This window comes from Micropterus salmoides, unplaced genomic scaffold (assembly GCF_014851395.1).
Source record: "Micropterus salmoides isolate LMB-PRFRI ecotype aquatic unplaced genomic scaffold, ASM1485139v1 Ms_hic_scaffold_3, whole genome shotgun sequence".
NCBI lineage: Eukaryota > Metazoa > Chordata > Actinopteri > Centrarchiformes > Centrarchidae > Micropterus > Micropterus salmoides.
Window position 1 is genome coordinate 21,832,074 of NW_024042261.1, and position 23,460 is coordinate 21,855,533.

Here is a 23,460-nt window from a genome sequence, read left to right on the forward strand (position 1 = left end):
AAAAATAATAAGTAGCGGACAAATAAGTTGTTAATTCAATAAGCAACAGGCAGGGTATTTAAGAGGATTTTCTGACTACAAACCCACATCAGGTAGAAAGATATTCAGAAACACATAAACATGCACTGTGCAAAACATATTGGAAAGATCTCTTCATCATCTACTTTATGTCAACTGTTATTGCGATAGCAATGGAAAATGGGGGAAAAAAGGCAACATTGCAGACTGAAAATCCTTTGGTGTCAAAACTGTCACCGCAACTCTGAGGCTCCAGCTTTAGGCCACTACATATTTGGTGTTTATCTGATGGCCAACATTCCTGGAGCCTCAAACATAACACACACAAGAAAATGGGGTTAAGGGCACCATTTCCTTCAGCTGATTAAGGCTACATCCACACTACTAAGTTTTTAAATTAGACATTTTAGTTAAGTCTTTAATGATAATTACAGAATTGTTAATTGTATGAATACTGTTCCAGGGTTTACATGTTTCCTTTCCTTCGTTACTGCTAAACAATCTGTTTAAAAACAGTCCCAAATAGCAGTACCATACATGCAACACAAAAGCAAGGGAGACGTTGTGAGAGGTTTTATTTCACCATGTTTCATGAGTTTTTGTGCATGTAACACAGAGGTTTTTGTGAAATGCTTTGTTGAGCATATTCATAGTTAACATGAATCACACTTATTTTCCCATTCAGAAGTGGCAAACATTATTTACAGTTGATTCCAGTTAGATATAAAATCTTCTCACCAACACTGTGTGACCTGACACACGCTCAACTTTCAAAATTCATACACACGCACTCACAGATCCAGTATAAGAAAGAAAAAAAATAATGTACAAATCTGTCTCGCTACACAGATATCAGGTTTCACCTTACTGCTGACAGCTGCATTTGTTTAAAGGAGAAGGAAATAATCTCTTCTTGAAGGACCTGGAAGGCAGATTCTTTAGTGAACAGGTGTGTATATGTAAGTGATGACTAATGATCTAGTGCACCAATTCTTGGTTAAACACAGCTCTAAGATGTAAAGAAAACCACACTTTTGGTTTTTGGCAGTTCATCTGATTTGCACAACACAGAGGTCTCGCTTTTTCGTCTCCTATAAACTCGCCATGTCTGCATTCCAACCTGCCTTGATTTGTCATTATACCCCAACTCAAATTTTGTCATCCAATCACTAATGAGCTTCTGTAACACACAAGAGAATTACTTATAATTTCACACAAGAAAACATTGTTCTTTAAAGCCACTTAGGCAATCTGTCAGTAGCCTTGTTTTCATTGTCCCTGACATGTGGCTGAAGGACGAGTATCTGCATACTGCAGCAAGCAAGTTCAATTTCCATGGTCTAGCTTTTTCACAGCCATTCGAGCCATAACCTCACAGTCGAATGGATTATCGTCTATATGCCCCTTGTTTTACAATAAGTGTGGGAAATATGCATTTCTTTGCACTGGACCTTTAAATCGTGTAGAATGGGTGGCTCTGACAGTGATCGTTAATGGACGGACAAACCTGGTATGACTTTTGCACTCAAAAGTATTGTTTAGTCAGGGGAATAAACACCAACATATTCAAATGAAATTAATCCAAAAAACAGGGTGCAGACTCAATATGACAAAACAAAAGTCAGCAGTGACTTTCCATGTACAGACAGTTGGGAATTGTCCCATCACAAACTTCTAGTTAAAACAAAAAGGAAAAAACCACAAATACATTCTTTTTTATTATTACTGACTTAGAGATTCAAAGTTTTGTTTCCCTGGCCAATGATATGGGACAACGTTTGCTTTCCATTTAGTGCAAGTGACCTCCATGCATACATTAGAGCACCCTGCACTTACTAAGAAGGGTTTCATTCAAGCATTTCATTGGTAACAGATTCTCCCTGATGCTTTAAAGCTTTTGAGAAGCTCGCTCCCATTATGATTTGGGCCACAACATTGACTCCCTGGAAAAATACAAAACTACTGAACCCAGCCTAGTCATCTGCGTGCAACATCGAAATTCAGCAGTCTTTCAATCATAACTTCTCTCTTTTCCTACCACCTGAGTATAGGATGAATCAAATTCCAGAACAAACTAGGTATAATCTACTCGCTATGTTGCTGCTTTCTGTCACATACAACCCGAGTGGACTGTAAACTTTACAGAAGCCAAGGCACAGTATTGGATTCAGTCTCACAAAGGCTTGGACATGTCAATGTGGCAATGCTGTCTTAGATAAAAAGAAGATATAATTTCTAATTTGCTAGCTCAAAGCAGTATTGAAAGAAATTAATGATATCAGTGGGGAGATTGTGTGAAATAAAGCACATCCATCCAGAGCTCATTACACATCCACTAAACGAGAGTTATTTGGACTTATCGGCAGGAACCCCTCAGCCAGGCAGGACAGGTAGCGGTCTGAAAGAGTGCTGTTGCGTGGCTCGGAAATGAAAAAGGTTGCAGGACTCAAAACCTGGACGGATGAGGTCCACAGTGGACCAAACCTTTATTTCTCTCTCCCTCTTTTTAAAATCACATTCTCTTTGTCTTTTTCTCCTGATCCAGTCAGGTAGAGACACCCAGACACCAGCAGGATGCTCTTTAAGTATTAATTTTGTAGTACTAATGACTGGGAGTGAGCCCTCACAGCTTGTTGGTATAACAGAACAAAGTTTCTTTATCACTCTCATATATTGGTCATGAAGAGAGACAGAGATGCTGCCTAGAGTTCAACCTGTTCTTTCTTGGTCAGTGGTTAAATTAAAGAGGGGGGATCAAAATAAAAATATTGAGCCAACAGCCAAACTGGTGAAACGGTTATCAGATTTTGTTGGCATACAGCGTCTCCTCGTCGCTTTCACTCTCGTCCTGAAACTCGTGGGCAAGCAGTGACTTCTTGGAGCCCATAGAGGTGAGCCGGATCTCATCCTCATAATCATCTCGGTGCTGCCGCAAACGGTGGAAGCCATCTTTTTGACGGTTGGACTTGGCTGCGCAGACACACCAGATGATGCACGCCGTCACCACTAACGCTGTCATAGAGGCCGCTGCAAGGAGGAAGAGGAATACACAACTCAGCATGTCTGAATGTTAAAAATATTTTCCATCACACACCAAAAAAAGGAGTAAACATTTTATGATGTAAGCGCACTAAACATAAGATTGTACTCCTCAGGTGTCAACGACAAAGGCCAAAATGGTAAGACACTGACTGTCTTAGAGTCAAAATTTTTATTTAAAAAGGAGTTCAAATATGTCAGCCTGAAAATACTGAAAAGAGTTATGAATTACTTCAACAGTATTTCAGAAAGGCGAGGCGGTTATTGGGTGTCACAGATCATAAGATACTACATATTAGAAAAAAACAACATTACTAGATAAAGTCAAAACCCATTTAAGGTGAATTGTTTACTAGCACAAGTTGCTTTAACACAACTACATTGCATGGCAACTGTCAAAAGGTTTTTAGCAACATTAAATCGGAAACTATAGATAGGAATACCGTTTTAGCACATTACAATAGCCAAAATACAAAATATATAAGATAGAGGCTTTATTTTTTGTGGACAGGTCACATGATGCATATAGTCAAAACTGGTTACATAAGGTTTTTCAGTGACATGCTTACCTGCACTAGCCACCACAAACTCTCTGGGCAGGCCAAAGATGCTGTTGTCCATGTCAAACTCAATGATGATGGAGCTAGCAGCTTCATAGGAAGATATCACCACCTGCAACACAGCCAAACATGGTCAGATATCATTAATTGTGGGATGATGATTTACAGTATAACAGCAATATTCCAAATATGGTAATTCTGATGTTTGAGACATTTTTTTCTGTACTTGTTTTGGGTGTGGTTTCCTCTAAATCTAAACTGCTGCAGTCAAGGTTATACTTATACATCTTAAATGCTGTGGCAATATTACCCAAGGTTCTTAAAAATACTTGTTTCTAGAATTTTACAAACATTTGCCGACATTGGTGTGTGTTTGAGACATGTGAAATTCAAATAATGAGAGTTTGTAGTTGCTCAACCACATCTAATCCTTAGGCATTCAGCAGTCTGCTCCAGAACTGAGGTTGTTAATTACCCAATTAGCAGGTTTATTTGCAGGTGTGCCTCCTTAGTATATTTTGTGCAGGTTGTCTTGATTTGAGCGCTGCTCATAAAAATCCAAAATGACTATCTTCTGAGAGGTAAATTACAAGAATCTCAGAATTCACTTTTTGTATTTTGCTTGACTTTTCTCTAAAGTGAAGTGTCTCTCATTTATTCGGTGTCATTATTTAAGTGCAGTTTAAAACAATGGGGAAACTAGACTCAAAGCTTAGGAAAGGAAGGATTTCAAACCATGTAGTTTCAGACCTGATTTAGTAATGTGGTCTGAAAACGCGCCCAAAGAGTAAGTGTACCACTCAATTCTTTCATCTTTCATTGTATCATCAATATGGTTTGCTGACTGTTTTCTGCCAGCAAAGCACAGAAGAACATACAGTGACATCTAACTAACATCACTTTAATTTCCAGAGGAATGAAATGCGTCCTTATGGTCTAAGGCGGAGTATTCGATGTCCTAAGAAATATGGTGACACTATTAAAGAGAGGAAATACATGGTGGCCCAAAGTTATGATCTGGACCTTGTGTGTGAGCGGAGTGAAGCAGACCCCCAGAAATCCCTGGATGGCAGGTATTTAAGGAACGCTGCTGTTCTCCCAGATCTCAGACTGCCCCACAGCGACGGAGCCCTTGCTACTGGAGGGAGGACCTGCAGCAGCGTGTCGTCAACTACTCAACCAAGACCTCTGATGATCCACGGCTTCACAGTACCAGAGTACCAGCATACATATCATTCAGTGGTGGATCCTCTGCTCATTAGTTCTTGCGGGAAGTTCAAAGCCTACAGTCTGGAGCTGGGGCGTAACATTAAGGAGCATCTGTTTAAAGAGCTGGCCTACCCCACGCTTGACATTTCAGTGCAGCCAAATGGAAAGGTGGAGGTGACTGAGAGATTCTGTGTGCTCCGCCCTACACCTTTCATAGACCTAGACAGTAATAGGGAACAACAGTAATACTCTCTCACAGACTTCCTATGATATGAGTGTGCTGTTCTTGTTTGGTTTTTTTTGTCAGTTCATGTCTCTTGATTTTCCTTGTAGCAGCTGAATTTATATTTCATGTCAAATGTTTGACATTTTGCAATGAAGCTCCTCTTATAAACTGTTAAAAAGACAAATGATGCAAGATCAATGGAGCCAAAATCTGTGACTACTGCATTTTTAATTGGGGTTTGTTTCTGCCCAAACTCCAAGTCCAAAGTGTTCAGCATATCAAATGATTTGTTTAAAAGCCACTAAAATAATGTAGCGTACTGTGTATGTTTATGATCACCACCGGAACACCCGGAGCGCATGTGGTTGCAACCAGGGCACAGCTGACTTCTGCTTTCCAATATTTTCATAAATATCAATAGTCCAACTCAGACACTGTAAGCCTGTAATTTACTCAACACTATCATCGTTATTAAATGCTTCTTGTGCCACAGCTTCAAAATGTTAATGGCGTATACATTTTTCAAAGGCCTAGTCCAGGTCCCTGTTTCAGAAAGCAGGCTTAAACTCTGAGCTTGTCCCGGAACTCCAAGTTGATTGAGCCTGAGATGGGCAAACTCAGAGTTCAGTTCCACAACGGCTGATCAGAATTAGTCCAATCAACTCGAGTATGTTGAACCTGATTGAAGCGTGTACATGGGGATGAAAAAAATTAATGCGTGCTAGAATTCTCCTATAGCCCATTAAATTTGATTTTAAAATATATTCATTCAGCTGTAAACTGACAGTGCAGTGCACCATGGCAATAACGGAAGAAGAAAATAGGCATCAAGCATAAGACAGTTTCTCGTGGACCTGTGATTGTAAAGTCACAGTCCAACCCAGTCAGCTATTAATTATATTTTTGCTTTGGAAAAAGTGTCTGTAGTTTTAAAGTGACTTTTAGACGTCTATTTTACTACTTTAAGTCTTGTTCATTTTGTATTAAATGAAATGCCGTCAAAACACATTAAGACTGTATGCAGCTAATTTTGAAAAACTCACTTTTAAACTATGCTATATTTAGGCTATTAGTTTCAGCTGCACCACAATCATGCTCACTCAGAAATATTCACATCATCTCCAACATAACTATTACAGAAATCTTCCATAGGTGCGAAATCACAATATGACATGATTGTTAATTGATCAGTTACAGCTTCCTACAGATTAGTTTGATTTAATTAGCCTACTGTAGTAATGTAGCCCAAGGTATGTGGTAAGAGTCACAGTGTTATAAAGGACAGTGTAGCCTCCTAGTTTATTTTCTGTGCTGAGGATAAATCTACAATGTCCAGAGATCACTGTCCGTACATCGATGCTAGATTGATCATTAAAGTAGTCATGTTCAAGATCATGATTTGGTAACAAATTTATAGGCTATCTAAGCATGATTTTTATGTTTCTAAAAGACGTAAACTTCCAAAATGTGCTTTTGTGTCACAGATAAACTTCACAGCATAAGTTGTTGGAGATCTAGGGTTTATCTGATCTTGGTCTCTGAAACAGAAAACCGAGAGTTTCCCTCATCTCAGGCTAAACATACTCAGAGTATTCAGGGTTCAAATAAAATCTGAGGAAAATAACATTTGAATTTGAAGATTCATTTGTAAATCTCCATTTTTGTATGCATTTCAGTTGGAAAATATAAATAAGAAACTAACTTAAATTTATTTTCTATCCCATCATGGCCATCTTCCTGAAAGCTTGTACATTCCTGGCCTGCATAATACATAGTATGTATGACTGTGTACCTCTTGACGTTGTTGTTGGTAGCCATCAGCAACAGCTTCAATGTTGTGGTTGCCAGGAGCGAGCAGCGCATGAAAGTAGCCACCCTCTGTAGTATAGACTCTGACTCCACCATTCAGCACAATGATCGCCCCAACAACAGGCTTTCCGCTCTTGTCCCTCACCAAACCACGCACCCCTTTATGGACCTGGATGGGGTAGAAATGGAGGGAAAATTAAGGCTACATGATGATGAAAAAATTATCATCTTAAATATTATAATATAATTTGGTTTGAGGACTTCATATATATATATATATATATATATATATATATATATATATATATATATATATATATATATATATATATATATATATATATATATACACACACATATATATACACACACACACAGTGGGTACAGAAAGTATTCAGACCCCTTTAAATTTTTCACTCTTTGTTTCATTGCAGCCATTTTCCAAAAATCAAAAAAGTTCATTTTATTTCTCAGTAATGTACACTCAGCACCCCATCTTGACAGAAAAAACAGAAATGTAGAAATTTTTACAAATTTATTAAAAAAGAAAAACTGAAATATCACATGGTCATAAGTATTCAGACCCTTTGCCGTGACACTCATATTTAACTCAGGTGCTGTCTATTTCTTCTGATCATCCTTGAGATGGTTCTACACCTTCATTTGAGTCCAGCTGTGTTTGATTATACTGATTAGACTTGATTAGGAAAGCCACACACCTGTCTATATAAGACCTTACAGCTCACAGTGCATGTCAGAGCAAATGAGAATCATGAAGTCAAAGGAACTGCCTGAAGAGCTCAGAGACAGAATTGTGGCAAGGCACAGATCTGGCCAAGGTTACAAAAAAATTTCTGCTGCACTTAAGGTTCCTAAGAGCACAGTGGCCTCCATAATCCTCAAATGGAAGACGTTTGGGACGACCAGAACCCTTCCTAGAGCTGGCCGTCCGGCCAAACTGAGCTATCGGGGGAGAGGAGCCTTGGTGAGAGAGGTAAAGAAGAACCCAAAGGTCACTGTGGCTGAGCTCCAGAGATGCAGTCGGGAGATGGGAGAAAGTTGTAGTAAGTCAACCATCACTGCAGCAATCCACCAGTCGGGGCTTCATGGCAGAGTGGCCCGACGGAAGCCTCTCCTCAGTGCAAGACACATGAAAGCCCGCATGGAGTTTGCTAAAAAACACCTGAAGGACTCCAAGATGGTGATAAATAAGATCCTCTGGTCTGATGAGACCAAGATAGAACTTTTTGGCCTTAATTCTAAGCGGTATGTGTGGAGAAAACCAGGCACTGCTCATCACCTGTCCAATACAGTCTCAACAGTGAAGCATGGTGGTGGCAGCATCATGCTGTGGGGGTGTTTTTCAGCTGCAGGGACAGGACGACTGGTTGCAATTGAGGGAAAGATGAATGCGGCCAAGTACAGGGATATCCTGGACGAAAACCTTTTCCAGAGTGCTCTGGGCCGAAGGTTTACCTTCCAACAAGACAATGACCCTAAGCACGCCGCTAAAATAACGAAGGAGTGGCTTCACCACAACTCCGTGGTTGTTCTTGAATGGCCCAGCCAGAGCCCTGACTTAAACCCAATTGAGCATCTCTGGAGAGACCTGAAAATGGCTGTCCACCAACGTTTACCATCCAACCTGACAGAACTGGAGAGGATCTGCAAGGAGGAATGGCAGAGGATACCCAAATCCAGATGTGAAAAGCTTGTTGCATCTTTCCCAAAACGACTCATGGCTGTATTAGATCAAAAGGGTGCTTCTACTAAATACTGAGCAAAGGGTCTGAATACTTATGACCATGTGATATTTCAGTTTTTCTTTTTTAATAAATTTGCAAAAATTTCTACATTTGTTTTTTTTTCTGTCAAGATGGGGTGCTGAGTGTACATTACTGAGAAATAAAATGAACTTTTTTGATTTTTGGAAAATGGCTGCAATGAAACAAAGAGTGAAAAATTTAAAGGGGTCTGAATACTTTCCGTACCGTATATATATATAAATAATAAAATAATTTAAACACTTAATTTTCAAGTTTCTATACTGCTGCATTACTTCCTGAAAATCTCTCATTTGAAAGTGGTTATAGAGGTATACAGGTCAAACATCCATTGAATGTCCCCATGTTGTGCTAATAAAAATCATGCACTGTACCTCCACCAGCATGCTGAGGAGAGGCTTCTTGTTCTCAGCCCAGAGTGTGGCAAGCTGCTCAACAGGTGGGAACAAACAGCAGCCAGTATACACTGTAATTTCTGGACAGTGGCCAAAGTCCATACTGAAGTCCTGGGAGGACACATAGACACAAGGTGATACATGAGACAGCACTGAGGCAGATGCCCATTTCTCCAAACTAACATTCAGGATCTCAAAAGTGTTTAACAAGCTGCAAATACATGAACAATTTGCAAAATAGCACAAATCCACTGAAAAATGAAGTGTGCTTTTTCATTGCAGATCATATCTTGAAAAAATACTTTGAAGTGGCAGAATGGTGGCCATCTGAACTCCAGTAACTGCTTTCACAAACAGTGGGTTGTAGAGTCTTACCTTCATGCTCCCCATATGACTTTGTCTCTCTGCTGCCCTCATCACTCCATCTGGGATGTTTCCCACTGAGTAACAGAAATGTTCCATTAGCTTTTAACAACTATCTTCTTATTAATGACTGACATTCAATACCAACATGAGGACTAATTATTGATAGGGCTTAAATTACGTACTCTGACCATTATTTGAACAGCCAGTATCCCCCAGATGCATCTTGGGGTGGTTGTTGGCATAAACACTTGCCAAGTACTTCAGTGTGCCCTCATTTTCAACTGGGGAATTAAAAAAAAGATAATAAATACATAAATAAAACCACACAGCCAAACTTAGTTCTATTAAGTAGTGTCTAACAGCAACCAGTGTAGAGGTGGTGTATGATTTGTCCTACTCAGCAAATTGCTGTTATTTAACGTATGTTTATATATGCTGGATGCGTGGCCAGACGGGCCAACTAATGGACATCACAATACTTGGACAAGTGTGCAATCTTAAAAGTGGCTCCATTTCGAACACTAAACTGATTTTAAAATCTTAATGAGAAAATATACTATAAATAACATAACTTAGCCACGCAGATTCTTACAAGAAGTTATCAAAACAAAATGAAGTTTTCTGCTCAGTGTTGTTACCTGACTGGACAGGCTTGTCATACGGGTAGGTAGCAACAAGGGAGCCTCCATCAAGGGCTACAGATAGAGTGTAGCTCTTGTCCACAATCATGTCCATCATCGCTCTGGTCTCTGGTTGGGCCTCCACCACACGCTGTGATGCATTGCCTAAAAAAGGAGGAAAACAGCATGCTCAGCTTTTTAAGACACATAGACAAACATTGACATTTATTTGTTACACTCGCAACATATGTTTCACCAATTGCAGACTGAATAAATAGATTTAATCATCTTCTTTTACATTACATTTCATTTAATTTAGCGGACGCCTTTATCCAAAGCGACTTACAATTGCTATGTATGTCAGAGGTTGCACGCCTCTGGAGCAACTAGGGGTTAAGTGTCTTGCTCAGGGACACATTGGTGGATGTGTCACAGTGGGGAATTGAACCCGGGTCTCTCACACCAAAGGCATGTGCCTTATCCACTGCACCATCACCACCCTTTTTGTCTCCGTCTCTCAATTCAACCGTGCACCCACAAATCCTTACAACTGACCAAAGAAATCAGTGTCCAGATCCTTCCCATGAGCATTGCTCAAGCCCTGGGTGGAGGTGCACTGCTTCTCAACAGCCTGTTCTCGTCCATCTGGGTTAATAGAGGGCACGATCACAATCCGGGTCTCATTGATCAGCTAGGGAAGGGAAATGGAGATGGAACAATTACAGATATGGCTGCCCTATACACTGTATTTACTGGGACTGGTTCTTTCCTGCTAAAACAAAATTACAATTCCGACTGAACTACATGCAGGGTATCAAACACTATATATTTTCTGAGGGGGTTCACTGACCCTGGTGATAGCTGGGTTCTTGCCATAGTTGATACACAAGAAGGCAGCAAACTCCAGCAGCAGCTCTGTGCCCACCGGAGCATTGCCATGGATCCCTGCTACAAAGCGGATCTTGGGCTCAGATGGTTCAGCTTCCCCTGGTTTGTTGGAGATTTCCAGAGCCCAAATGGTTCGAAACTCTACACTTTGGCCCAAACTGGGCAAGAAGAGTAGAAAAAAAAACAGCATTGATTTTTGGCACACAGAGGATGAGAGGGATAGAAGTGGGATATTAAACATGTATGTATACTTAAAAGGAAGTGACATTGGCTGGTTCAGATACAGGGCTTGGGGGAAGATTGCCTACCTGCGTAAAGATGTAATTTGGGGAAAATTAAGTGTGAGGCCTCTCACGACGCCGGACAGCTCTTTGTAGCGTCGGTAGCGGAAGGTGTTCTCAGTGGGTGTGTTCCTGACCAATTGCTCCAAACCCTGGCCTAAAGAGAGGTCCTTAATTAGGCTCTGGAACTCCTTCTCAGATGGGTTCTGTGTGGGTTGGGGGCCCTCGAGAGACTGGCCATTGGGATCTGAATGTACACGTTTCAGTCTGAAGTCCACCACCTCTACTCCATCCTTTGAGACTGTGGCGTAGGTACTCAGAGGTTTATATCTTGACAACAGAAAAAGTTAATTAAACGTTAATAGTACTGGAAATAATGGGAAATAGCACAGAAATATACAGAAACTTCATGGTAAATGATCTGTTTGTTCTTCCTTCTGAAACCCTAATCTCACCCATGGGCGGTGGCAGTTATAGAGTAAGTCCCAGGGGTCAGCAGTCTCCAGTAGTCTCCAGCACGAGCCGTGGTGACGTTGTGGTCTATCTCCTGCACACTAATGGTTGCATTGGGAATTCCTGTACCATCCCTTATGTCAGAGACAGTGCCCTTTACTCCCCTGTGGACCTGCAGAGACACATAACCACTCAAATGTGAGTAGATGCAAAACTGAGAGAAGTGAGGAGAAAGTGCAGGGTAACATTAAGATTTGTATTTATTACTTGGTGCATAAACTGAAGCAAGCCACGTCGGTTTTGTTCCCAGTATCTGGGCAGGTTCTTGGCCATAGGGTACTTCACACAGCCCAGCTCAATGGTGACCTCAAAACAGTTGGTGTTTAAGTAGTTCCAGTCCTGCATGCCACCTGGATAAGAAATAAATATATATATTTCAACTCCATCTTAAAGTAAAGCGTTCACTTAAAGCCACTATGTGTTGAAGCTTTATGTGATGCTAGCATAACTTTTTGTTTGCAAAAAATTAAGACAATCCCAGTGAAACGTGGTACAGGCAAAGAGGCACCACATAACTGCAATGTTGTGACAATTATTGAAGAACTAGTAACAATATATAACATACAACTACAGGAGCTCCATTTATTTTTCTTTGCAGACAAACCGACTGACTAAACTATAAAAGAGATGTTTGAATTGGCCAAAGTGCTGTGGGAAAATCAAAGGAGAATGAGAGATGTAGGCATACCAGGAACATTGTACCAGTTGGCACCGTTGGTGATCCCATCTTCAAAATATTCACCAGGGTACAGGTCGTCACAAGGGTGTCCATTGTGCATCAGAGGGTTTTCCTGCACACACATCACACAAGTGATAATTCACAAGTGATAATTCAACAATGAGTACTGTTGTACTCAACTTTTTGAACCTGGTCTCTCCACAGATTTCACAAAATGTCTGTGGCTTTTATCAGAGCTAGCACCACATTTTGTTTTTAATACGAAAACACAAGCAGACATGATCCCAACCTGAAACAGATCCATCAACAGTATCCAGTTACCTGTGAGTAGGCTCTAGACACCTGCTGAAAGACTTTGTCGTCAGGTGACAGGCTGTACTCAGTCGTTCCTTTTTTGTCATCATCATAGGGGTAGTTGACCACCAAGGAACCTAAATTCCACAACACAAAGACACATTAATATAAACTTCACAATGCACTACTATTTAGATTTAAACTGTGTATCTGTAGTAGTAGTCCTTTAAAGTTATTTAAGTTCAATTATATTCAATTAAAGTCAAATTATCTGTCATGTTACAGTCTCTAAGAGATAAAAAACACTCAAAACATACACACAACATATACAATACTAATACAATATTTTAAACTGTAAAAATCGAACACACTATCAAAAGGTGGCTGTGGCACTGACTGACAATCTTTAACACTAAAATCACAAAATAAGACCGTGCCTCCATGGAGGTTGGCTGACAGGACGAAGGGGATGCTCTTCAGCCAGTTCATCACAGCTATAGTCTCTGGCTGCCTGGGCTCTGTGATGGTGGAAAACTGGTCTGGGAAGTTGCGGTTCAGGTCGAAATTGTTGCTGTTGTTGCGTCCTTTGTAGCCCTTTACATCACCTGTGAGGGAATAAGTTCTAGTCATGAGTCACCTATATGTATCTGTAACTAGCATGGTGCTGCGGTTTCCTTTTAATCTGACTTCCAGGAAGTCATTCACCACTGAAATAAACAGACTTAGCTCGTCATCCTCTACACTTCCTGCGAAAAGTCATTGGTGGATAAAGAAGTGCATCGTGAAACTTTCCCATTCTTTAAAAGTGTTGACAGCAGCAAGATGGTTAAACCAAAGCGATTTCAACCAGCCAATGAGGTGAAGCCAGCAGTATTTAAGGAGATAATATGTATAAATATGCCAAAGAAATTACAACACCTAATTGTACCTACTTCTTAAACCTATAAACATTTAATTAACACAGAGCATATCCCAAAGCAATTTATATTACGTGTGTGAACTGTATACTAAAATATTTGACATGGCATGCCAATTTCATACTATCCAGGTAGTGTTACTTTATTGTTGCCAGTGTAAGAACTTGTTAGTGTGTGCCTGTGTGTGTCCCTTTCTCTTACCTTCAGTGGCTACCTCATAGCCGTCAGGGTTCATGGAAGGCATGATGTGAATGCGGGTGTTGTTGACCAACTTAGTGACCTCTGTATCAGTACCATAGTTACGGCACAGGTACTCGATGAGGTTGAGTAATAACTCTCTGCCCACCACTTCATTACCGTGCATGTTGGCTATGTACTTAAACTCTGGCTCACCTGATGTGAATGTGAAAAAAAAAAAAAAAGGTCAGTCAGAGTTAAAATTCCTACTAATAAGATAACATTAACATAACATCAGGGGTGCTAAGATGAACATATTACCTCATGTACACAAAAGGAAGTATCCTTTAGTATGACTTTAAACAAATATTTAAGACATACCATGCTCATGGACATTAGGGTTGTCTGAGATGACCATCACATAGAGCTCACGGTCTTCCACGGAGCGGCCAGCTGAATAAAGATGGGTGATAGAGGGGAACTCGCTGCTGTACTTGCGTAAGAACAGCTCCATGTCTGCGTAGTTGTGGTGACGAAATTCCTGGGGCTGGATGGGCTGGGGTTCGGGAGGAAGCACAGAAGGACTGTCCTTGTTTCCCTCAGAAGGAGTCACTTGGGTGTGGGTAGAGTTAGAGGAGATGGCAGTGGTGGTGGAGATGTTTGTGTCACTGGTGGATGGCACAGAGTATGTGGTCACAGTGGTGCCACCAGCTGCCTCATTGACCACAGGTGCCAAGGTAAAGTTAACTTCTGTGGCTTTGCCCTCCATGACATGGACACTGTAGACTGTCACTGATGTGTACCTGTGTACAGGAAAAAAAACACATGCTTGATGACTGTGAAACAGTGCAGTTTCCTTTTACCTGGAAGTCATTTACCACTGAACTTGTGGAACATATTTTTCTTTCACTATAGTAACAAAGAGTTACTCTGTAACTCTAAGGAGGAAGTAACCAATGTTGTGCATTTCTTTAGTGCAGGACTTCTGGGTAAGTCTGGCTGGAACATGGAGACTGAGCTTCATTGTCTGATAACACATTTTGCATCGTTCATTGTGATCTGGCAACCATCAACAGGCAACAAACAGTGATGAATGCACCACTCACTGGGCTGTCATTGGTCATTGCAATGAAATTTGAAACCTGACTAGTATTTGGCCTTTTGTGTTGTCCTTTTTTAAAAGTTATAGGACCCCATAGGACATTTATATTTATATATTGTAGATTTGGGCTATGTCTTGTAGGTATGTGTGTGTGTGTGTATATATATATATATATATATATATATATATATATATATATATATATATATATATATATATATATATATATATATATATATATATATATATATATATATATATATAAAATTTGTATAACACTATTTTTCATATTTTCCTTTTTATTTATATCAAAAGGATTATAGGTGTATGTTTTGATGGTTGAGGAAATCTTAAATAAATAATTTGCTACATGAAATCATGGTTACACTCCCAATTCAGCTGTGGACCATCATGCATAGTGCATGATGGGCTATATTTAAGCACTGTGTCACTTTATGATTTATATGTCATTTGAAAGGTCCTTGTAATCGAAACATCAACCCTTTTTGAAAATAAATCAGTGCTGGGGTGTATGACGGAATATACCTTCTTTTTTCTACAAGTGTTGTCCTTTAATGTACAACATCTGTTTTTGAAAACCTGCTATGCGAAGGAAGGAAGTTTTAGTAGTTACCCTGGGGCCACAGCTGTGATGTTGTATGTTCCTGGGAGTAGGAGGCGGTAGTAGTCCCCGTAGTTTCCTGTGGTCAGGTTGTGACGAATGCCTACCACTACAATGTTGGCATTGCTGAGAGCAGCGCCACTGATGGCCTCTTTCACATAGCCGCGGACACCTATATGGACCTGGAAGACAGCAGTATTGTAAATACCAAGGACATGTTGCTGAACTGGAACAATGACATGCAAACAGCATCAGGCATTATTCTTTTAAAAAAAAAATAAAACTGAAGATACATCATAACAAATACTGATGTAGCTTTACTCTTTTTTTGTTATAAACTCAACCTTTTCAATGTAGGCTAGTAGGGATTCCCTATTCAGATTCCATTCCTTATGGAGCTCGGAAGCAGGAGGATATTTGCAACAGCTCAGCTCCACGGTGATTTCCAGACAGTTTCCATAGAGGTAGTTGTAGTCCTGCATCCCTCCTAGATAACAAGCAAGCAATATAATAAACCAATCATGCTACAAAGACATAAATCAGTCAATTATATATTATATGAAGCATAAAGAAGAAAAATATGTCTAAAGTCAGGAATTAATGGTGTATACAACATGTAATCATAAAGTAAATTCTTAAACATGCTCTGCTTCCCTAAATGTGACCCCCCACTGTTGTCAGGCAAATCTGGAAAGTCTTGAGCCTGTCTTGGTCTCTCCAGTGCTACAGTTTAAAGATAGTGTTTAGTGTGGCAACAAGCCATGACATCTGCAGTCTGCCAGCCAACCTAGCCCTGCAGTAAGGCAAAGAGAAACGAAACACAGGAGGGCAGGCTGCTCAGTTGGCCTTCCCACTGGAGCGACAGCAGGCAGCCAGAGGCTCCCAGGCTGGAGGGTTGCCATGACTGCCTGCTGAGTGGCCACAGGAACCCAATGAAACAGCCACCGTTTGTCACTTTGTATCAGTCAAGAGAAAGGGCACACACACCTAACATTAACAAATACCTTCAGCAAAGCAAACTGCCTCCCACCAGTCTCAATGAGGAAGACATCAACAACGCCGCAGCAGATAAATGCTGGATTTTAGCACACAAGTTTTAGCTATCGGTGATGCACAACAAAGACAAATCCTAGAACATTTTTACACGATTGTTTTTCCTGGGGTCCACATAAACACACATACACAAAAGAAAAACCTAATATCCAGAACTTTACAAAACTCTAACGCCCCACATCTATATAGGCAATAAAGTCCCGTGAGTACTGCTTTATACAGTGCTTTTTGCAGGCTGACTGATTTGCAGGACATTCATACAGATACCCATTTTTAAATAATCTGATCTGCATGGCTTATGAAGAGATCCTCCTGAGAGTCATGTTACTAACTGACTTTGGAAAGTGGAGGAAATACAGTGAAGAAAATTACAACAGATCTCTTACAAGCAAACGAGAAAAGTCAGAGGCTATTATGTGGTACACATCTTGGCTCTGAGAGCAGGCGTACCAAAATATACACCACAAACACAAGGTCTTCTGAGTCATCCCCGGTCAACCGACAGCTGTTCAGCTGTCTGATACTTGGCGAGTGTGACTGGCTGCCAGGTCATTCTGTAAAGGGTAATTTCATAATAAAGTATTAAATGATTCATCAGACAAGTCTGAGACATGTTTTTTTAGTTGTCCATATCGCAGTGGTCTGACAGAATAATAGTAAATACATGAGGGGCATTCCAATTACATGCCCTGGCGTAATCTATCAGAACTCATCTGGCGGGTACAAACATTCACACAGGGCCCTCTGAGCTTATTTTGAAGATGGGTGGGGTGTGTGTAGAGATCTGTCGGGGTAATTCATTCGAGGTTTTACCCCCTGTGATGGCAGCAGACAGGAGGGTGCTATGTCAACCAAGCCAAACTATGCCTTTAACAAATCTCACCTGCTAATGATGAGCAAATAACACTAGACTGTGTGTGGAAATTCATACTCAACGACATGACAAACATCATAAAACTCTTTCCTCAAAGTCACAAGACATTAGGCGTCGTCCCATGCCAAGTTACTTTAAGTAGTTAAAGCCGAATCAGGTACCATTCACTTAAAGTAAATAAGTCTCATATGCTGAAAGAGCACGGCAAACACACAGACAGACTATGGCAGCCCCAAACTTAAATATCCTGTCTATGTACCGGATCCAGTGACACACCCTGAACATAGCAGGAAAGCAATGGCAAGACAATGGAGCCAAAGACAGAGCTAGTAGCTGAATTTGCTGTGTAGGGCACAGGGATGCTTATAATACAGGGTGTTAGGAGTTTAGTGACACATTGAAAAAAAAAATCTCCTACAAACATTTAAAATGATAATCCAGGAGGAAAAATTATCTAAAAGTATTACTGTCGTATGACTGTCATTGTCATTAGTATAGAGTGATGTAATGTTAAAGTATGGCTATCAGAGGTCTGAACGTTCAAAGGCACTTCCAGGGCCTTAGATAATCACAGCAATAGAGCTATATTTACATAGAGTAAAATGATGTCCTCACCTTTGTTCTCTCACATGTCTAAAGGCAGTTATGTATCTTTCAACACATACCAGATTACAATAACCTCGGCCTACAGCTTTGAACAAATGACCCATAAACATTTTAAACAGTTAAGTTTGGAATAGAGACACATTACACAACACCACTATCTATCTAGTTAGCTAGCTAGCTAGCTAGCCATCTATACACAGTGTTACATAAGGACACAGAGGACAGACTGTGGCAAATGATTATGAGTCAAGATAACATGTTACCCAGAATTATTATTTCAAGCCCTGATTGCCACACAAAAAATCTCCTGTTTCTGACTCCTGGTCCTGGCGCTTTGCCTGTGCCCCTCATTATGTCACACAATGTCCTGGCCGTTTCCATCATCTGCCATTAGCCCAGTTTTAGCAGTGACATTTTGTCAACAGAGACATGTCAGACAGACACCAGCATTGTTCATTCAGCTGTTTTACACTTTTTGCTGTTTATCTTCATCTTGAGATTTGCACTTTGTTGCTGCTAAGAGCTTTAATAACTGGCTCCCGTTACAGCCTGAACGGTCTCTGTCTGAATACTGGCTGTTCTCTAGTTGAGAAACAGCAACAACAAAAACAGTTAATCAGCTGAATCGGGCCTTTAGTTGTCACGGTGCTTCAGGTTTCTGATGACCAACAAAGCCAAGATTTAGCCAAGTGTGTGCTCAAGGCTTTGGTAATGATTTACAGCACCGGTTCCTTCTGGTGGTTAACAAACCGTGTGACAAGCAACAGGAAAGAATACTAGTTTTTTTTCACTTTAACTATGTACATTACTAAATCTGAGGGATTTATCCTAAACAGTTGGTCTAAACAAGCATCATATATACATAGAAGTATCATCATACTGCTACTTAACAACACCACAATCTCAGAATTACACTCATACTATATGCTTAAAAACTGATTTAAAATGTCCTGATGGATCAACCGAGTTTTGAACTGAACTTTAATTACCTATTGTAATTGAGGAGCAAACCATAGTACCTGCACATGGAGTAGCTGGTTTCACTAATTATATCTAGACATCCAACACACTTGAAAAACTGAGGTAAGGAATAACATGAGAGCAAACAAGATACTTCTCCTGGAGAGCTACGGTTTAATCAAGCCAATTCATCTGACCAACGCAACTGCAGGCTACTTCATGGAAAAACAACACTTGGAAGACAGTCAGTCCCTACCTAAAATTTACTACAACAAATCTCAATAGAAAAATGATAACTGCAGTAACCTGAAGCTGCAGACACTGCAGACATGACACCACCCCCTTACAGGAAACCAACTAAACAACAGTAGAGAGGTCTACTGATCAAGTTTCTGCGCAAGTGATGCAGAGTAGAGCAGTTTCTGAACCTGAATGGTGTTCGTGGAGAAAAATAAAAGCAGAATTACAATATAAGCCTATCTACTGCTCTAACACCTCCAGCAATTATAGTAAACCCAATGAGTAGCCCACTCTGAGCTTGAGTGAGGCTTTTTTAGCATATAATATTTGGCAAACCCAAAACCAAGCCACTCACTATTCAGAGCTTCAATGACATAAATGTATTTTGTAATGTATCTATCCTAAGTATCTCTATTCACTAAATCTTGAAACTGTATATTACAAGTTGATCAAGGCTGATATATCAAGTCTAACAGCACTAACAGTAACAATGAACTTCATTTTATGTTGCCTTTTAAGTTTTAAGCTAATTAAATGAAAGAATAATGCTACTGGAATCTGCCTCCAAGCAGCTTTGGTGACCAAAACTTTGAAAAGTTGCTGCAATGTAATTTAAGCTACTGAGCTCAGAAAAGATTATTTTTTTTTTTTTTTTTACATGTGATCTGCAATGGGAGAAAACCTTGCTGTGACAATAGTTTAAACCGTGCTCCACCAAGTGCAAAGGAAATTGAGATAATTTGTTCCTGAATCTCGTCAAACAGGTTGTAGCTTGCTGCCACTCCAACAATACGAAGTCACATTCTGGGTTTCAGATGGGGAGATATCGAGCAGCAGCATAGCTTAGACTCTGTCTGCAACATGGGGTTGGGCGATACAACAATAATGATGATAATAATCGCAATATTATTTCCCTTAATATTTTCTATTGGGAAATTTATTTTGTGAAAAAGGTCTGAAAAAAGGTTTTACTTAATGTTACTCATGTATATTTGTTGAAAAAAGATTTTATAATAATCGTTTTGAATGTTCTTCCTCAGATTTGTTGAGTGATCCACCATTTGGAAAGTGTTATGTCATGTTCTGACCATAAGGAAAAGTTTAAAACCACAATTAACCATCTGGTTTCTTCAACTTTCAATCAGGTGCAAAAATCAGCCTTTAAACTTGAAATAAATAATGATTTGGCATTTATCGTGATAACTACTGATAAGATTTATTTTATCGTGATAACATTTTTGGCCATTTCGCCCAGCCCTACCTCAACAAATACAAAACTTGTAACAAATAATAGAGAGCAACGACTGGACAAATCCTTTTATACAACACACCTAGGATGTGATCCCCTGAGGTCCAGCTGGACATCCTCACCTCCAAGCTACAATGATTAGTTCTAAACTAGGCATTTAAAACAATGAAAACTGAATCGTCTTACCAGGTACGTCATACCACTGCGCCCCATTGGTGATGCCATCTTTAAAGGTTTCGTCCATCGCATCGGGGCAGTTTGGCTGACCAGTCTTCATTATAGGGTGGCGTTGGGAATACACCAGGGCCAAGTGGCGAAACAGACTGTCGTCCTCTGACGGGCTGTAGTGGCCCTGCTGCTGGTGGGAGGCTGAGTCATCAAAAGGGTAACTGGCAACCACAGTGCCGCCGTGCAGGTTTCCTGACAGCACGAACCTGGAGAGACAATGGCACATTTTCGAAGCAGCCTTAAGTTCAAGCCTGTCTTAAATGTAAATGTTGCTCCTGTCTATATTGGCCGTAAGGCCAAGAGGGAATCTGGCACCAAATCCATTGTAAATTTGCGAGACAGGTCCCCACTTTACTTGTCTAACTCAGACTGCTGAAACTCATATGAGCCTCAGGTTAACTTCTTATTAATGCCTTTTTGCACAGAACGAGGACTGTGGATCCTGTCCCCTGCCTCTTACACTGGAGTAGAGATCTCCTCAGGGTCAGTATGGACAGAGAACAACAACTGTTTCAACATATATATGGGCATGTGAGTGTTCTATAAAGATAAAGTTCAAAACATGTGATCATATCCTTTAAAAAGTTGTGAAGAAAGAACTCTGCTGTAGGATTTCACAGAAACAAATAATGTAAAGAAATGTGATGCTGCTTAGAGGGAAATTCCCTTTTTGTCTGGCAGCCCTGGATCTGGCACAGCCACCGTAACTGGATGAACATTTGTGTGCATGCAGGGTTGAAGTCTTGCACAACCAGGACAGCAGTTCTTGCTGACTTTATTATGAGTCAGAGCCACACTTGTTACACTCTGAGCAGCTAATGAAGAAAACTAAAGGGGAACTGAGTTACTCATTGACAAAAATGTTTGTCACGCTCCAAATTAGGGTAGCAGCTAAACATTTTTAATTAATCTGCCAATATTTTTTTGTTGTTTTTGGCATTTAAGGCTTTACTGGATTGATAACATAAAGGCAGACAGGAAAAAAGGGAAAACACAACAGGGAATCAAACCGTGGCCATTAGGCTTATATGGCATGTGCTGTAACTATTCAGCTATCAGGACTTCTATAAAATGTCAGAAAATAGTGATAAATTTTCACCACAATTTCCTAAAGCCCAAGGTGATGTCTTTAAATTGCCTGTTTTGACCGACTAGCAGTGTAGAGCCCAAAGATTCTCAGTATCCTATCAAATAATTTAAAGGCTCCATAAGGAATATGTTGAAGGAGGTATGTGGTTGTTTTTCTTGACAGGCTACTGCGTTTGAATAGCTGTTCTTTTTGTTTTTGATTTTAGTTTTATTGTGAATTTTGTCATGTTGTCATACTTTATTATGTTGCGTTTCTGTATAGCTGCTACTTTGGCCAGGTCTCTCTTGTAAAAAGTTTTTGATCTCAATGGGACTTCTTGGTAAAATAAAAATAGCCTAATAATTAAAATGTGTGACATGTTTGAAAAGTGGCCATTAATCGATTAGCAAGATAGTTGAAGATTAAATTTTCTGTCAACTTACTTTTGATAAATTAATAGGTAATAAAAAGTGATGTTTCAGCTCTACTCCAAAGTGAACTTCAGCATTAACCTTCTGGTCTTATCACACCATTTTGGTATCACAGTGCAGCATTTCTTGACTTTAATATGAGTCACACTTGCTACCCCCTGAGGTCTTAACAAAGGAGACAAAGAAATCAGTTGCTCACTGACATGAATGTTTGTCTCCAAACATTTCACTGTGAAACACACATTGACCAAAAGGTGTTTGAGATCCATTAAGTTTACTGAAGCCAGGAGTGTGTGTGCTGGGGCTCTGAGGAGACTGTTTGTGGGTTTCATAAAAGAGAGAGACTCACTTTTTCTCCTTGATCCATCTGATCACAGCCATGACCTCGGGGATACTATCTGGGCTGACACTCGTCCCATCAAACTGGTCAGGAAAGCTTCTGTTGAGGTCTTTGTTTCGGGCATTATTTCGACCCTCGTTGTCGCCGTTGCAGTCCCCCTCTATGGACTTCTCAAAGCCGTCGGGGTTCATGCTGGGCATGATGTAAATATCCGTGGTATCCACCAGCTCAGTAATACGCGGCTCCTCCCCATATTCAGCCAGCAGGTACTCCACAAGGTACACCAACACCTGCCTGGACACGGTTTCGTCGCCGTGCATGTTCCCAACGTATTTAAATTTCGGTTTACCCGGTGCCTCTATGTTGGGATCCTTGGTGATCCGCATCACCCAGAGCTCCCTACCATCCACAGACCGACCTATGCTCGACAGTTTAGCTATTTGGGGGTATTTCTGAGCTAAGGACTGTAAAATATCGGTTAGCTCAACATAATTGTAGTATCTGTTGTAAGTTTCTACCGTTTCCTCCCTCGAGGGGGTGACGCTTCGTGTCCGGTGCAGCCTGGCGTCACCAAGAGAGACAACAAGAAAGAGAATAAGGGCGAAAAGTGGCACCCGTAGTTTCGGCGTCGTCGAGAGGTGCTCCCAGATGAGTGCCATGCTGACGTGTCTTCTACTGCCACACCATTCGGACTTTCAAATTAAATAAACAAACACCAGCGTCGAAAATGTTTTGAGTGTTTGTCCCCCCAAACGACAGACGTATTTCTGCTGTCAGAGCCAGTCTGGCCTGCCTGTTCCCATCTAGTTCCGCTTATCTCACAGGAGGCGGAGCTCAGCGGTGACGTCACGTTTTAAGGCGTAAGAGTGCCGTTTCAAGTTTTTCTTTTTTAACCTTTATTTTTTTGCCCA

The 23,460-nt window shown here is 40.5% G+C and overlaps 1 protein-coding gene and 1 long non-coding RNA gene across 3 annotated transcripts; one reads left to right on the forward strand and one right to left on the reverse strand.

The window, feature by feature from the left end:
- Positions 1–576: 576 nt before the first annotated feature.
- On the reverse strand, positions 577–23,362 carry cpda (carboxypeptidase D, a). 2 transcript variants are annotated; one of them, XM_038694307.1, is made up of 21 exons: positions 22,559–23,362; positions 20,668–20,915; positions 15,844–15,986; positions 15,512–15,681; positions 14,157–14,578; positions 13,800–13,991; positions 13,119–13,286; positions 12,709–12,818; positions 12,397–12,499; positions 11,916–12,058; positions 11,651–11,820; positions 11,223–11,525; positions 10,877–11,072; positions 10,582–10,717; positions 10,045–10,191; positions 9,595–9,687; positions 9,416–9,480; positions 9,020–9,151; positions 6,845–7,030; positions 3,627–3,729; positions 577–3,045 (listed from the first exon to the last, which is right to left on the reverse strand). In XM_038694307.1, exons 1-21 carry the CDS (start codon positions 23,206–23,208, stop codon positions 2,819–2,821), a joined length of 4,107 nt encoding a protein of 1,368 aa, XP_038550235.1. In that variant the 5' UTR covers positions 23,209–23,362; the 3' UTR covers positions 577–2,818. The 2 variants fall into 2 exon arrangements, with proteins under 2 accessions (XP_038550235.1, XP_038550234.1); XM_038694306.1 differs by having other exon boundaries at positions 9,589–9,687.
- Positions 4,243–4,615, forward strand: LOC119883583. Its single transcript, XR_005440687.1, has 2 exons — positions 4,243–4,404; positions 4,530–4,615. It is a non-coding gene; the product is annotated as an uncharacterized LOC119883583 (long non-coding RNA).
- Positions 23,363–23,460: the final 98 nt, after the last annotated feature.

What these genes read in the sequence shown, in the direction of transcription:
- cpda (XM_038694306.1), bottom strand. Translation starts at nt 23,208, where the DNA reads ATGGCACTCATCTGGGAGCACCTCTCGACGACGCCGAAACTACGGGTG. An exon ending in GCAGTGGTATGACGTACCTG is followed by an intron (nt 15,987 to 20,667) that starts GTAAGACGATTC and finishes CTTGTTATCTAG; the next exon opens with GAGGGATGCAGGACTACAAC. An exon ending in TCCTCAGCATGCTGGTGGAG is followed by an intron (nt 7,031 to 9,019) that starts GTACAGTGCATG and finishes TACCCCATCCAG; the next exon opens with GTCCATAAAGGGGTGCGTGG.